The sequence below is a fragment of the Schistocerca piceifrons genome, chromosome 1, assembly GCF_021461385.2.
Source record: "Schistocerca piceifrons isolate TAMUIC-IGC-003096 chromosome 1, iqSchPice1.1, whole genome shotgun sequence".
Taxonomy (NCBI): domain Eukaryota; kingdom Metazoa; phylum Arthropoda; class Insecta; order Orthoptera; family Acrididae; genus Schistocerca; species Schistocerca piceifrons.
Genome location: NC_060138.1, coordinates 1,143,665,845 through 1,143,683,163, shown reverse-complemented (window position 1 = coordinate 1,143,683,163; position 17,319 = coordinate 1,143,665,845). Strand labels below are relative to the sequence as shown.

The 17,319-nt window shown below is 38.7% G+C and overlaps 1 protein-coding gene across 1 annotated transcript in view; it reads left to right on the top strand.

The window, feature by feature from the left end:
* Positions 1 to 915: 915 nt before the first annotated feature.
* Positions 916 to 17,319, top strand: part of LOC124801259 (RNA-binding motif protein, X-linked 2-like) — a 35,306-nt gene continuing 18,902 nt past the window's right edge. Inside the window, exon 1 of the mRNA XM_047263059.1 lies at positions 916 to 1,045. Coding sequence (XP_047119015.1) covers positions 1,032 to 1,045 — 14 coding nt within the window. The 5' untranslated portion in view covers positions 916 to 1,031. The remainder of the gene's footprint in view (positions 1,046 to 17,319) is intronic.

The following is a 17,319-nucleotide window of genomic DNA, read 5'->3' as shown; positions in this document are numbered from 1 at the left end:
TCTTGAATGTTCCTTTTATTTCCGTCATTGTTTTTTCGATACACACACTGGATATAGAGATGAAATGCTGCATTCTTGTCTTATACCTTTTTTATTCTGAGCATTTCATTCTTGGTCCCTCTTGGTTCTTGTACATATTGTATATAACCCATCTTTCTGCATAGATTATTCTTATGTTTCACAGAATTTCGAACATCTTGCACAGTTTTACACTGATGAACGCAGTTTCTAGGTCAAGAATTCGTATGAACATGATTTCATTTTCTCAATTCTTTCTTGCACTGCTAATTGCGATTCCACAACTGGCCTTGTGTTAGCTGGTCCCTTTTCGAAAGCCTGACTGATCGTCATCATTTGTTAATAAAGGTTGATGTGGTATTGTCAGAAGTTATTTCGAAGTCATGTGGGCTGTATTCTGAGACACCACAATAAATATACATGATAATCCTTAATAAATTAAAGTCGAGAAATATCCACTGCATGTCGTTAGGGACGTTGGTCAAGACACTGTACTGTATACTCCTTTCAGAATTTGTAGATGATAAGATACTATCACAATATTATTTTGCGTAAATCAGTAGTTATGTTAATGTGTAAAAATTTTTGCAATATTTGCAATAGTCTAGCGAGGAAAACATAAATTTTAACGAATCCCAAGTTAAGCAAATCAAATGATTTTATTAATATGTAGCCTAATAGGACATGAAAATCTGTCTCTGACTCAATTTCATCATTTTCGACAATCCTCTAAGCACTTTTGCTGAAACTTGTATTATTGCATTAAAGTTTGCATCAGTTGGAAAATGTGCTAGTAGAAACATCGACTGTGAGCCAGCAGTTGGTTTTGTACGTTTCAAATCCATCTGGAAAGTAGTCAGAAAGGTATCATCTTCAGTGATATGATCTTTGGTCACTTAAAGGTCGTTCGTTTCAATGTTTACAATTTGGTTTGTTTACGTGTTGAGGGCTTGTTTTACTGATAGTTTCTGAAACATAAAATAGCGACGTATTGTAATTAGTACATCACAACCATGAATCCCCTGACGTAAGTGTAATTGAAGATATTGTGTTTTTCTTCAACTTTTTAGTGTTGCTGAATTAAGCACTTACATCATTTTATACAATATAGCGGTCTGAATAAACGTCAGAGAAGTGTAAATCAACATTACGTTAAATATTTTTTTAAAGTCAGCTAGTTTTTCATAATTTGCAACTTGTCTTGCCACTCATGAAGTTTTATGAAAGTAAATATCTTGTTTGTTGTATCTTGTTGAGTTTTCTTATGGGGGCTTCAGTGTGTTACTTTCTTTCGTGACGTTGCATCATATACCCCATTAACGAGGTATGCCCTTAATTTATAGACCATTTTTTATAGCTTCTTTCGTCTGATCGTCCGATTGTTTCATTCGGTGTAGCCAGCTAAGAAACCCACATTTGTAAACACTGCTGAAAAATGTACCATAAAAGTAGAATTAATTTTACTTAGATGGCAAATAGTTAATCAGTCTTTGTTCAGTATTCATTGAACTGACTTTTTATGTTAATTTCATGGTGAGTCGATATTAACAAGTCGAGTAATTGCTGTGTTTGCTTGTTCTTCATCTCTACTTCATAATACTGTGTGTAATGTGGGCTTATAGTGTTTGATAAACCGTTGACACCAAGACAGAAACAGGTGACACTGTTCAGAAAAAGACCATTCTCTCGCGTATCTCCATAACAGATGACTTGAGTCATCTGTGATGAAACAATAATATAAATGCTGTTTCCATATTATTAAGAGTGTTCTATAGTACATGAGACATGTTGAGAGAACACTCATAGTTTGAGAATCATACTGATTAAAATGATGTAATCAGTAAGTCCCCCTGAGCTGCTCCTTATACCACCAAGCTGGGGTGGGGAAGGGGTGTTGGCGGCCCACTCAAACCAAAACTAAGAAGGAGCCAATTTTTATGGGAAGGAAAGCAAAGCGTATGGGAAAGGTGTGAGGGACATCAGGAAGTCCTAGATCACAAAAGTAAGCACACTGTCATAATCGCTTCAGAGTTGATGGAAGGAAGAGCTTTAATGAGAACAAAGAAATGACTCTGAGCACTATGGGGCTTAACTTCTTTGGTCATCAGTCAATGAGAACAAAACATGGATATAAATATAGAATAGAAAATGGCAGGTGGAAGAAATACTGCACATAAAACGGTGGAAAAACCATGGTGGAATAATATCATAATATTATCCAAATAACCTGTTATTGTTTTCAGTCCTGAGACTGGTTTGATGCAGCTCTCCATGCTACTCTATCCTGTGCAAGCTTCTTCATCTCCCAGTACCTACTGCAACCTACATCCTTCTGAATCTGCTTGGCGTATTCATCTCTTGGTCTCCCTCTATGATTTTTACCCTCCACGCTGCCCTCCAATACTAAATTGGTGATCTCTTGATGCCTCAGGACATGCTAGCCCTTCTATGTTATTTGTGCCAGCACAGTCTCACATGGGTTTAAATGATGAATCACAAGTAGGTTATGCCGTATTTATCTTTAGAATCACGAGGAGGTTACCTGTGAAATTATTGCCTTGCTTGGACCCCTCTACCCAGCCCCCTTCCCATAAAGCTTTCAAACATGTATGCTGGTTAATGTCTAAAGTAGTCTCGTGTGTCCGTGTCATTAATTTTGATTGTTTTGCCAGTGGTGATGTAGGAGTAAATAGTGGTTGGACACAAGGGATAGTTTTCCAGTGTTGGTTGCAAGACGGATTGTGCCATTTGTGGCCAAACATTGTCTTGTTGAAAAATGTCACTATGATACTGTCCCATGAGAGTAACACACCACATGAGGGCACAGGATCTCAGAGTGTTGTCAAGAGTTCCCTCAGTCAGTACCTTTAACTTTTGAAGTTTAAAACAGAAGGCAATGATTGGTAATGTGGGGAGAATATCCGGGAGCGTTTTATCATTTTATTGGTAAACCTGGGAACATTTTTTCCCCTCTCAGGATGATGTACTTTCAAGGTTTGGGTGGTACTGTGTATTGAGGTTTACACTGCCTGACAAAAAATAGATCCAGCCAGTACTTAAAATTCAAGGCTTGAGTGGTACTGTGTATTGATATTTACACTGCCTGGAGGGGGGGGGGGGGGATGCAGCCAGCAGGAAAGGAGGAAACAAAATGAAACTTTGTTGTTTGATAGAGTGTGTTATGTTATTTCAGTGATTACTAAATTGAATCAGATTTACAAAGAACCTGGCAGTATGAGCTCACTAACCACTATAATTTTCACCCATTCTGGTGTGGGTCAGTGCACTGATTCAGTTGCAGAAGGTGTCAGAAAACCATTGTATCCTCTCCTGAGACATGCTGGCCCCCAACTATTGTAACTGATCCTTGACGTCTGGGACAGAGTTGACAGATCTGAGGATCATGCTAGCCACGCTAGTACCACAACATCATGCAGACAGTTCATAGTGACTTGAGCCATTTTTGGACAAGCATTGTCTTGTTGAAAAATGTCACCTTGATACTGTCACTTGAGAGTAACATACCACACAAGGACAAGGGATGTCATTGATGTACCATTGTGTTGTCAAGAATTCCCTCAGTTATTACCAGTCACAAACCGAAGTTATAAGCAACGGCTACCCTCTCTGTGATGCCACAAGCAACTCCAGAAGAATGGGACCTCTCCCCAAGTCTCCACCATACTCACCAAGCAATGGTCATCTGGGGTAATGCGGAACTTGGTTCATTACTGAACACAGTATGACACCATTCTAAAACAATTCATGCTTCCCAGACGTTGCACCACTCCAAATGCAGCATTTGTATTACGGTGTTAAAGGCATCCTGTGTCTGGGAGGTAATTTCCTAGTGCGGCTGCTGCTTGTTGCTGACTACCAGTAGTGTTGGATGACAGAATGTTGCAATGAGTCCATTAGGCTACTTTTTCTCTGATGGCAGACACAGATGTGAAGCAGGTTGCAATATGCTTGGTGCACAACACAGTGATCCTTCCTTGTGGTGGTCAGAAGTGGTCAACTATCAACTTGACAGTAAGTATGCCTGCCCTCACTTTCCCACCTAGTTCATCATTGGGCCACTGTCACATCCAGTGAAATCTGTATATTGCGTTAAATGACCAGCTGGCCAGATGGAGTCCCAAAATGAGGTCCCTTTAATATTGTCAGGTGCTGATAACACTGTCTCAAAAGAGTATGGGACATCTCTGCATTGTTTACATGCATCACTCAACATCTGATGCTGTTGTCATCCCTTATATACCATACCAGGCCTGGTAACAATGCTAATGAACTCTGGTGACCATTCTACCTTGTTACAGGGAATTGCAGTTCTAATGAGTAATGCCTGTGGTGCATTGACGTGCAACATTGTCTTCTGGGTGCTTAACTTTTTTTATCAGACCGTGCATTTGTGAACATGGACAGTGTTGTAGTACTACATCAACATGTAGTCAGCAAACTACAGTGCACTGAATGAAGAGGATATGTTTTACAAGATCAGTGATTTTCTGTTGTATTCCTTTCCTCTGTAGAGCAAGAGGAATTATATATGGATTGCTGTGTTTCCTAATCTCTCTTTATTTTAATGATACCAGTGGGCAATATATAGTGGATGCAGTGGAATTGTTGCACAGCCTTCCTCAAATACTGATTCTCTAAATTTAATCAAGAGGATTTTGTGAGAACCTCACCTTTTGTTTGGGAATTCTGTTTTATGCTCAGTGGGAACATTAGCCATCTTATTACACTTCCTTGGTTCCTTGGGCATATGCAAATGTTGCTTTCACTGCTGATGAACATTCAGTTCCCAGTGTAGCGTACTGGGTTATGTTAGTCAAATGCTCTTCGAACCAGTCACATATTTTTGAAGATACTCGGTGCAGTCGTATATTGCTTATTACTTAACAATGTAGGACAATGTCAAATACCACTTGGAAATTTAGGTAGACGACACTACAGATTGTTTAAGCAAAGTTTCATTCCTTCCCGAAAATACACTGTTTGTGCTTAGAAAATCCTCCATGGTTCTGCAGCAGATGGATGTTGGGGATATTGGTCTATGCATTAATTCTTTTACCTATTTTCTTATCAGAACGTGTGACCATTACTTTTTTTCCTGTCACCTTGGCATTCACTGCACACTTGATAAACATGACCTAATACCAAGGTTAATTCTACAGCATCTTCAGTGGGAATTCTATCAAGCCAGATTGCTTGTTCACTTTGACTAATTATAATTACAATCATGTAATCAAACAATGACAGCTCTTTCCAGTTATTTATGTGCAATACATTACATATTTTTATGTTGAGGACCAACCAGCAATATGTGAGCCAAGTGCCAAAACTCCTGTAGTCTCACTGCATTTCATTACAATTTTTATCATTGCAACTTCTCGGTGTACAACAGATTACATCTTCATTTACATCAGTATTCTGCAATTCACATCCAAGTGCTTGGCAGAAGGTTCCCAGAACCACTGTCAGACTATTGTTTTGGCCAGTCCACTCTCAAATAGCATGTGGAAAGGATTAACATGATGGATTGGCTACCTTCTTGGATTTCAGGTGCAGCAGACCACAGCATGTGGTGTCCTTCCCCCCAACTGGCCCACTCTTCTGTAAAATTTAGAAAAAATGGAGGTCATGCCTTGGAAAGGAACCATAAGTAATAAAGTTAGTTGAGGGAAAATTCAGAAGATGAACTAAAACTAACAGGTGTCCTAATACTAGCCAAGTCATCAATGTAAAAGCTTAACTAAATGGATGACTCCTTTTAGTCACCTTTCACAACAGACAAGGAATCACTACAACTCTATTCTAGCCCCTCGACACCACAAGAGGACCGCACACCAATACTGTACTAAGAGGACTGACAAGCCTAGCATAGATTTAGTAGAGTTGTTGCATCTTTTAAGTGTTTGGTTCACCTGCTCCAAAAGATTTTCTGTGTGGTTGTTCCAATAAGTTGTACTTAATAGTAATACATTGGTATGTAATTGAATCGATAATCTTTACATTTGTAGTAGTTATGATTTATCCAAAATTTAATGGATTCTTTTTCATACTCATGCAGAGGACATCAAACATTTTATTCTTGAGAGTTAGCTTCCACTTTTTGCACCATACACGTATCTAGTCTAAATTATTTCGTAATTCATATTGACCTTTTGATGAATTTATTAGATTGTAAATGACAGCATCATCAGCAAACAATCTAAGACTGCTGTTCATAATGTTCCCCAAGTCATGTCTATGAATTAGGAACAGCAGGAGGCCTGTAACACTCCCTTGGAGAATGCCAGATAACTTATCACTTTTGTTTCACTAGATGACTTCCCAACAGTCACTACAAACTGTGGTCTTTCTGACAGAAAACCACAAATCCAGTTGCACAACTGAGATGACTCTCCATAGACACGCAGTGACTAAAATCCGCTTTTCAGGAATGGTGTCAAAAGCCTTCTGGAAATCTAGAAATATGGAATCAACTCAAGAGCCCTTGTCAGTATTATTCATTACTTCATGGTAATAAGGGACCAGTTGTATTTCACAAGAATGATATTTTCTTAGTCTGTGCTCACTTTGCACGAATTCATTGTTTGCTTCTTACTGCAAATTGATATCCATGTTGTGGACTTCTTTTTGCTTTCATGTGTATTGGTATGACCTGTGCAACTATCCCATCCTTAGGCATGGATCTTTGGTGAAGCAAGTGTTGTGTATGATTGTTAAATTCAGAGCTATTACATTAGCATACTTCAGAAGGAACCTAACTGGTATACTGTCTGGCCCGAAAGACTTTCCTTTATTAAGTGACTTAAGTTACTTCGCAACACCATCCAAGTTACTTGATTTGATTTGATTTGATTTCTTAACATTTACTGCATCATCTTTGGTCAAGGAATTTTAAAAAAGTGGGTTTAGTAACTCTGCTTTAGTGGTGCTGTTATCGGTAACATTAGCATTGCTGTCACATAATGAAGGTATTGATTGTGTGTTGCAACTGGTTTACTTTACATATGACCAGAATCTTTTTGGATTTTATGCCAGATTTTGAATCAGAGTTTCACTGTGGAAACTATTAAATGCATCTCACATTGAGTTCCAAGCTAAACTTTGAGGTTCTGTAGAACATCAGCAGTGTTGGAGATTTGTGTTCTTTAGATGGGCATTCTGTTAGTAAAAGGGTGAATGGTCTTTTAGACCATGATGCAAAAATTTTAACACTAAAAGTCTTTTGTACTCAAGCAAATGTCACATACGATTAAAAACTATGTAGGAAAGTTAATCCAACAGCAATAGAGAGTTTTTAAACCTCGTCAAGCAACAAGAATGGCAGGATGTTTATAGTGCCAATAACATAAATGACAAATACAACACTTTCCTTAATACATTTCTTGTGCTCTCTGAGAGTTGCTTTCCATTGGAATGTTCTAAATGGGATACTAGCAGTAAAAGACAGGCTGACTAGTGGGATAACGATATCATGTAGAACAAAGTGGGAATTACATCAAAATGTTAGAAGTAGTCACAATCAAGCTACAGTGGTCCATTACAAACAGTACGGTAAGGTGCTTAAAAATGTTATTAGAAAGGCATAGAGTATGTGGTATACAAATAGAGTAGCTAATTCACAGGATAAAATTAAAACCAGATGGTCAGTTGTGATGTAAGTGTCTGGTCAGCAGCACAATGTCAACACTATAAAGTCAGTTTGTAGTAAAAATATTTCTTTTACTGATAAATCAGATATATGTACAGTATTAACAGGGTCTCATATAACTCTCTTGGCAAATGCCTTTCTGAGATTGATGTCTGAAATACTCCTCTGTGATACAGACAAGGTGGAGATCGATTCAATAATTAAATCACTGAAGACTAAGAACTCTCATGTATATGATGGAGTGCCTAGCAGAATATTAAAGTACTGTGCAGCACATGTTAGCCCTGTATTTAGCAATATTTGTAATTTTTACTTTAGGAATGGTCAGTCAGTTTCCCTAACAGTTAAAATACTCAGTAGTAAAGCCGCTTTATAAAAAGGGAGAAAGGGATAATGTAGACAATTTTAGAGCTATTTCTATGCCATCAGTGTTTACTAAAGTTATTGAAAAGGCTGTGTATGTAAGGATAATTGATCATTTAATATCACACGATCTGCTATCAAATTTACAGTTCAGCTTTAGAAGTCATTTAACAGTGGGAAATGCTATATTCTCTTTTCTCTGTGAGGCACTGGATGGGTTAAGCAAAAGGTTTCAAACACTAGGCATATTTTTTAATTTAACTTAGGCATTTGATTGTGTTGATCACAGAATATTGCTCCAGAAGTTGGACCATTACGGAATATGGGGAGTAGCTCACAGTTGGTTCATCTCTTACTTTAGCAACAGACAACAAAAGGTCATTATTCACAATATTGAGAATGGCTGTGGGGTCTTAGTGGGGTACGGTCAAATGGGGGGGGGGGGGGGGGTGCCCCAGGGATCAGTGTTGCGGCCACTCTGGTTCCTTACTTATAATTTATATAAATGATATGCTCTCTAGTATTATGGATAACTCTAAAATATTTCTGTTTGCTGATGACACTAGCTTGGTAGTAAAGGATGATGTGTGCACCATTGGCTCGGTTTCACCCCACAGTAAGACTCAGTTTTTACAGTTTCTAACACACAATTCAACAAAACCTGACATTTTAATTTCACAGAATGGGCATATGATTAGTGAAACTGAATAGTTCAAATTTCTTGGTGTTCAGATAGATGGTAAACTGTTGTGGAAAGTCCACGTTCAGGATCTTGTTCAAAAACTTATTGCTGCTATTTTTACTATTCGAAGGGTATCTGAAGCGAGTGATCATTCGACATGAAAATTAGTCTTCACATATGTCGTATGGTATTATATTTTGGGGTAACTCTTCCCATTCTAAAAAGATAGTTTTGGCTCAGAAACGGGCGGTTTGGGCAATAAGTGATGTAAGTTCACGAAACTTTTGTCGTCCCCTGTTCACTAGTCTGGGTATTTTGACATTGGGCTCTCGAAATATATATTCCTTACTGCCATTTCTTGTTAACAGTATTAGCTTATTCCCAAGAATAAGCAGCTTTCACTCAGCTAATACTCGGCAGGAATCAAACCTGCATTTGGATCAGACTTCCCTAACTCTTATGCAGAAAGGTGCGCAGTATGCTGCTGCATCCATTTTCAATAAGCTACTACAAGAATTCAAAAATCTTAGCAGTAATTCACACGCTTTCAAATCAAAACTGAAGAGTTTCCTCATGGGTCACTCCTTCAGTTCTGTTGAAGAGTTCCTTGAAAAATTAAGCTGATTCTTGTTGTATTGTTGATTTCATTTACTTATGGTGTGAATTTTTTTTGGGTTCATAAACATTTTATTTTTATATTTTATTACTTTTTGTTGTAATTTCATGTACTGACATGTTCCATGACCTTGGGGATTTGCTTCTCAGTTTGGTCCTACTGTACTTGACCTGTAAATAAATAAAATAAATTTATTAAATCTGATACACTTTTTCACTGCTTCTGCAACAATGTTCTGACCTGTTTTGTGTACTGTGGACGATCTGTTTCATCTCCTATTAATTTACTTGGAAAGAATCTCTCAGATGCCATAAATATAATTTCTCTGAATCTAAGGCATGTTTGGTCTGCACTTACATAGTCAGTTTGAAAGGAACTGAGACAGTCTCTTAGGAAGGTGTCAAGTGAATTTTCACCTGCTTTTGTAAAAAGAGATATTTTGTTTTTATTTTAAGTGGATTTGGATGCTACAATATCCAGTCTCGCTATAACGACCCTATGTTGCCAATCCATTAATCTATCGTGCCATTCTGTATTTGCTCTGGATTGTTTGATGCCAGGAGGTCTAGTATGTTATTGCAATCATTTACACTTTGTATGGGCTCCTATAATTTTCAGAGAAAGCATTTAGTACAATTTCAGATGATGTTTTATGCCTACATCAACTGTAAAAATGTATTTTTGCCAACTTATTGACAGTAGATTGAAGTCGCTTACAACTATAAGTGTGTGAGTTGGGCACCTATTTGAAATGAGACCCAGATTTTTAAATTTTCCTTGAGCCCTTAAGCAACGATATCATCTCACTCAGGGGGTCGGTAATAGGAACAAGATCATTATTATTCTGGTTGTTGAGTATAACGTATATCCATACTAACCTATCACAACTATCTACCTCAAATTCAGTACAAGATAAAACTGCTTTTAACAGCAACAAACATGCCATCACCAACTCAATTAATCAATCCTTTCTTAACACCATTAGCTCCTTGATAAGAACTTTGTATGCAATGATTTCTGCTGCAGTGCTTTCTATGAGCATTTTGAGCTTGGATTATTTCCCAAGAAAGGTAGGACGATTTGCAGCTATAACACCAGTGTTTTGTAGGTTTACCCTCATCCTGTGTTTGACGAACACCCTTTGAGGTTGACCATGTGTTTCTACACTTTCACTTCCCTTTAATCTAAAGAGGTGCCCCGTCCACTCTACTCAGTACCCACTACCCATGTAGCCACTTCTGTGTGTAGTGGGTCCTTGATATGTTAAGCGAATCCTGACACCCCTCCACCCTGAGGTGCAAGTCAAGGAACCTGTAGCCTGATGGAGTTTCTGATGTTATCAGTGTACATTTACATACATTGTGGCCAGTAACATTCCCTTGGAGTATGCCTGAAGCTTCTTTTACATCTGAAAATTTCTCTCACTTAAGAAGGAGATACTCTGTTCTGCTTGCTAGGTAGGTACTCTTCAGTCCAATAAAAGAGATGATCTAATATTCTGTACTTTCATGTTTTGTTCATTAAGTGACATGTGGAACTGGTTCAACCACCTTCCGAAAGCCTGGGAATATGGCATCAATGTATCAGGTGTCCACTGCATAGTTGTTGAATATTGATCTTCAGAAAGGTCATGATTTGTGAATGTAAAATGTATTCCAAAATTCTACAACAGATTGGTGTCGGCAGTAAAGGGTACAATTGCGTACATCTTTTAAATAATACTTCTTGAAAATGGGAATTACCTGTGCATTTTTCCAATCACTTGGAATTCTTCATCCCTCCACTGACCTATGGTAGACTGCCTCTAGGAGAGGAGCAAGTTTTACCATATGCACTAAATAGAATCGTATAGGTATCCAATCATGTCCAGCTGCATTTCTGTGTTCAGTGATTTTAGTTGGTGTCTATCCTGTGACCACTTATTTCAGTATCTGTCATTTTGGCATTCATGCAAAGGAAAGGAGAAACTGCAGTGCAGTATTCTTCAGTAAAATAGGTTTGGAACAAGAAATTTCATATTTCGGCCTTCTCCCTTTCATCGTCTGCTACAACGCTGTTATCATCACTGAGTATCTGGAAAGATGACTGTGATCCATTTCCTGATTTAATGTAATACCAAAACTGCTTAGAATTTTCTGCCATATCATTAGGCAGAATCCTACTTAAACTTTGATGAATACTTCCTGTGTTCTTTTCCTTTCACTAATTTTGGTTTTGTTCAGTTTTTGTTTGTCCGTGCAGCTTTGCTGCCCGCGGTGGTCTCGCGGTTCTAGGTGCGCAGTCCGGAACCGTGCGACTGCTACGTCGCAGGTTCGAATCCTGCCTCGGACATGGATGTGTGTGATGTCCTTAGGTTAGTTAGGTTTAAGTAGTTCTAAGTTCTAGGGGACTGATGACCACAGCAGTTGAGTCCCATAATGCTCATAGCCATTTTTGTGCCGCTTTGGCTATGTTTAAGGCTGTGTGAAATAAGCTCTGCTTTTGAAACAACTTTCTAGCACAGTTGTTAAACATAGCAGGTCTTTCTGAACTTTGTCCATTTATGCTCAACATTTTCTGTCTTGATGATGAATGTTTGATGTCAATTGCTCAAGTAACCTGAAATGTGTTTCTTGCCATAATTACTAAGCAAATATTATTATATCAGTAAAAATAATCAATAGTCTTCACGGGTTTTGTGCCAGATCATATTCCACAATATTTCCACGGAGCAACTGTCCGACATCTTCAGGTGGTTCAACCTTGCTGGTGGCTAGGAAATATTGTGGAATTTGCCCAACGTGATCTGACGACAAGTCTGTGAAGACTACGAGGGGCGTTTGAAAAGTCCGTGCAACAATTAAAACTACTTATGTGTTTGGGGTAAACCTGTTTTATTTTTCCACATAGTCTCCTTTTAGATTTATACATTTCGTCCAACGCTGTTCTAATTTGTTGATCCCTTCCGAATAATAGGAATTGTCCAAGTCTGCAAAATAGCTATTAGTTGCTGCAATTACCTCCTCGTTTGAATAAAATCTTTGTCCCACCAGTCATTTCTTCAAATTGGGAACAAATAGTAGTCCAAGAGAGCCAAGTCTGGAGAATAGGGGGGATGTGAAACGAGTTGGAATCCTATTGCCATTAATTTTGTGACCACAACTGCTGAGGTGTGTGATGGTGCATTTTCGTGATGGAAAAGGACTTTTTTGTGGTCCAGTCACCAACGTGTTTCCTGCAGCTCGGTTTTCATACGCTCCAATAACGATGAATAATATGCACCTGTAATAGTTTTACCCTTTTCCAGATAGTCGATGAGGATTATCCCTTGCGAATCCCAAAAGACAGTCGTCATAACCTTTCTGGCCGAAGGAATGGTCTTTGCCTTTTTTGGTGCAGATTCTCCCTTGGTAACTCATTGTTTAGATTGTTCTTTGGTCTCAGGAGTATAGTAATGTATCCATGTTTCATCCACAGTGACGAAACGACGCTTAAAGTCATGTGGATTCTTCCTGAACAACTGCAAACCATCCTTGCAAAATTTCACACGATTCTGTTTTTGGTCAAGCGTGAGCAATTGCGGAAACCATCTTGCGGATAGCTTTCTCATGTCCTAATGTTTATGAAAAATATTATGTACCCATTCATTCAAGATGCCCACAGCACTAGCAATCTCACACACCTTAACTCTTCTGTCACCCATCACCATATCGTGGGTTTTATCAATGATTTCTGGAGTCGTAACCTCCACAGGGCATCCAGAACGTTCAGCATCACTTGTGACCATATGGCCACTCCAAAAATTTTGAAACCATTTATAAACTGTTCTAATCGAAGGTGCAGAGTCACTGTAATGTTTATCAAGCTTCTCTTTAGTCTCCTGAGGCATTTTTCCTTTCATAAAGTAATGTTTAATCACCACACAAAATTCTTTTTCATCCATTTTTTGACAGTCACTCGACTTCCTTGACCCACACGAATGCCAAACACAAAGAAATAAACCAATATGGCTGAAACTTGGTATGTGTTTTTTCCAAAGATGCTACTAACTAAACATGACCTCGATACGCGCCAGTGGTGCCATCTGTGAGACTTTGCACGGACTTTTCAAATGCCCCTCCTATTTACAACACATCTACCGGGAGAGCTTGAAGAGTCACAAAAATAATCAAATTTTCAAAATATAGTGTAACTGGAAAAAAAAAATTGCTCACCAAGCAGTGGCAGGGTATTTAAATTTGCAAGCTCTTGGAGCCAGTGGCTCCTCTTTCTGGCAGAAGAGCTGAAGGGGAAGGAATAGGGGTGAAGGAAAATGATTGGTGAGATGTAGGTAAAGAGGAGACTTCAGGAAAATCACCCTGAACCCCAGGTCAGGGAAAAATTACCAGGCAGGATGAGAAGGAAAAGACTTATTATTGTGGACTGCATCAGACAAGATTTGAAAACCTGAGAGCTTAAAGCTGAAAGATAGTGTAATACACAAGGTAGAGATTACCAAAAAAACATTGTGCACAAGTTAATAAGAACAGAAACCTAGGTGCATTGTATGTGTAAGTGGGGAGCAGGGAAAAATAAGCAGGTTGGACAATGAAAGATGTAGTAAACTAAAATCAGTTGAAGAAAAGAATAGTTACTGTGAAGAAATGCCAAGACTGGAGAATTTAACATAAATTAAGGCCAGGTTGGTGGCAAGAACTGAGGACATATTGTAACGCCTGTGGAGTTCTGAGAAACTGGTGTTTTTTGGAAGAATCCATATGGCATATGTGGTGAAACAGGCATCAAGGTCATGACTGTCTTGTTGTAGAGCATGCTCTGCAACAGGTTATAGTGTATTGGGGGTGTACACCCTCTGCTTATGCCCATTCATCTTAATTGATAACTTGGTGGTAGTCATGCTGATGTAAAAGTAAAAGGCCGAACAATGTTTACATAACAGCTGATATACAATTCGTTATTTAATAGATGGCTCTCCTTGTAATAGTATGTGGTTTGCCAGTTACCGGGCATGTATAGTTGAGGGTAGGAGGGTGCATAGGGCAAGTATTACAGTGGGGATGGTCACAGGGGTAGAAGCCATTGGGTAGGGAAATGGGTGCAGAAGGAACATTTAGTCTAACAAGGATATTGCGAAGATTGGGAGGACGACAAAAAGGTGTGATGGGCAGAATGTCTGACAGAATGGACCTCATTTCAGGGCATGGTTTTAGGAAGTCAGAGCCTAATCAAGACCAGAATAATACTGAGTGACAAGAAGTGTACTCCTAAGTTGTTTTTTGGAGGGATCAGCAGTACCAGGGTTGGAGCATTTGTTTGTATTCCTGTTGACACCCATAGTCAGTGATATCTGGATTACTGGAAAAATATGGGAACTGGCTGCACAGCTAGCTTCCTTACACTTTAGCAACAGGTACGAGCTGCTGCTCAGAGATGGTAACACATCTGATCCAGCATGGGATATCTTGTTGGTTGGACTAATGGCCGATTTTCCTGCCAAGTACGGACAATGCAGAGAGAAAGTGGTTATGTTGATCATTGGAAGCATCAACATTAGCAGGGCAATAGAATCGCCTCAGGAAGAGGCGTGAGGAAGAAGACAGCTGTGCATTCAGTCTGCCTGGGAGAAGAGCTTGTCTCAGACAGAGAGAAGGCTTTGCCAGCATCTGTTGAATGCAGTGTGGGCAACCAGCTGCTAATAGTAGTTCATGTCCCCACAAGTGGCACTTCCGCTCAGTCCCTTTAAAGTTTAGACTGTTAGCTACCATGGTAAAGACTACTAGCCTTGCAAACAGGCTGGATGCATAGTTTACTATTTGTAGCTTTTTACCCAGAATTGATCAAGCTCCTCAGGTTTAGAGCTGAATGGAAGGTCTAAACCACAGGCTGAGATGGTTCTGAGTTAATCTTGGATGAGAATTTTTCATCCTCTTCTATCAGATGGAGAACTGTGGGGCTCCATCAGTAAATGAGGCATGCATTACATAAATTTAGTGACTATTCGAATACCAGACTACATATGGTGTGCACATCGCTTTTGTTTTCAGGTAATCCTCCATATAGTCAAACATGAATTATGTGCTGTATCATCTATGGAAAGATCACAGAAAAAAATGTTAAAAAAGAATTTAAGAACACCTCTGGCCACAACTTTTGTCTTTTATTAAGTACGTGATGCATTTTGGACCAGTTGTAATTTGTCTTAATAAATGCCTATTCCTGCCATGAAAAGGTTTAATGTTAGGTTAAGAATTTGAAGGCTTTTTTTTTTAATTCATACTTGCAGTGTATTGAATATGGAAAAAATTAAATTAAAATTATACTGAACTCTGATTGGAATACGTATTGCAAAGGTAGGATAGACATCAGATGGTGGCATATTTACTGTCATAATGAACATGACAGAATCTTGTGAGATTATAACAAAATCCAAATGTGAAATAATTTGGGTGAAAGTAAACATCAGAGGTGGGTTAAACATGGTAATTGGATGCCCTTAGACACTACCTGCCTGAGTGGCCAAAGTGGGAGATCTCTTCAAAGAAAACTTGGAACATATGGATGTAAGTTTCTTTATAATGCAGTGTAATATGTTGGAGATTTCAATTTGTCAGCTATAGGATGGGAGAGTCATACAATTAAAACAGGTGCCATAGACTGGTATTCATATGAGGTTGTTGTGAATGCCTCATCTGAAAATTACTTCAGCAGAGAATTGGTCAGTTGACTTATGAGGGCAAAGTCTTAGACGTCATAGCAATTAAGAGCATTGAAATTCTTGAATCGTTTAACTTAGGCAATGATGATAGTGATCATAAGACTGTGATAGCATTGATAACAATGGATATTATAAGGAATGTTACGGAGGAACGGGAAATGTTTTTCCTTAGCAAGAGTGGCTGGGTACAAACTGTGGGGTATCTTGAGTATCCACCATCAAATATTTATCTCTAAGAACAAAAGTACTGTACAAATAGGTGAAGCTCAAAAGCATTGTGCAATATGCCTGAGACTGAGCAAAGTTGTGAGGAATGGGAGAGACACATTGTGGTCGGTAGTCATGTTAGAAAGTTGCTAGGAAAGCAGAGAGATCTTTATCACAGTTTTAAGTAAAGTCTAATTGACTAACAGAAGATGAACAAAGCCAAAATGAGCATGCGGAGAGCAGTTGTGAGAAGCATTCAGTGAATTTGAAAGTAATATTTTGCCATCTGACCTGACCAAACTTCCTAAGAAGTTTTGGTCATAAATAAAATCAGTGATCAGGTTATCGATGCAGGAGTGCCATGTGTCATCTTTCTTCTGTGTGAGAAAATAGAAAACCAAGGAGTTTTGTACAACTGAATAACATCTTGCATGTTCTCCACTTCCTTTTGAATTATCTGTTGTTCAGCGGAGACATCCTATATGGTCACTTACTGATGAGAGGATGGCCTTCAGTGTTGAAACAGTTTGACATTGGGTTGTCTAGTCTGCCTCCTCTCCTGTCTGGAGTTGGATACACTTGAAAATTGATACAGAATACTCAACGTGAAGGGTGAAATACTGAATTCAGTCTTCCAGATTTGTTTCACTGGAGGATTGTAATACTGTTCCTCCTTTCTATCATTACATAAGTGTCAAAATGGCAGATATGGAGATAAGTTATTGTGGAATAAAAAACCATCTAAAATTCCTTAACAGCAGGAAGACACCAGAACCAGATGAGATGCTCGTGTGATTCTACAAAGATTATTTGAAAGAATTGGCTCAACTTTCAGTGACAGTTTGTCACAGGTCACAGAAGCAATGAAGGATACTCAGAAACTGGAAAAAAAGGTCATTTCATTTTCCAGAAGGATCATCAGACAGATCTGTATAATTATAGATTTATGTAGCAGATGCCAGCCTGTTGTAGAATTAAGGAACATGTTTTATGCTCATGTGTGGATTGTGCAAACTGAAACACTGCAGAAAGTCAGATTGCGCTGTAGATAGAATTCAACATGCCATTCTTAA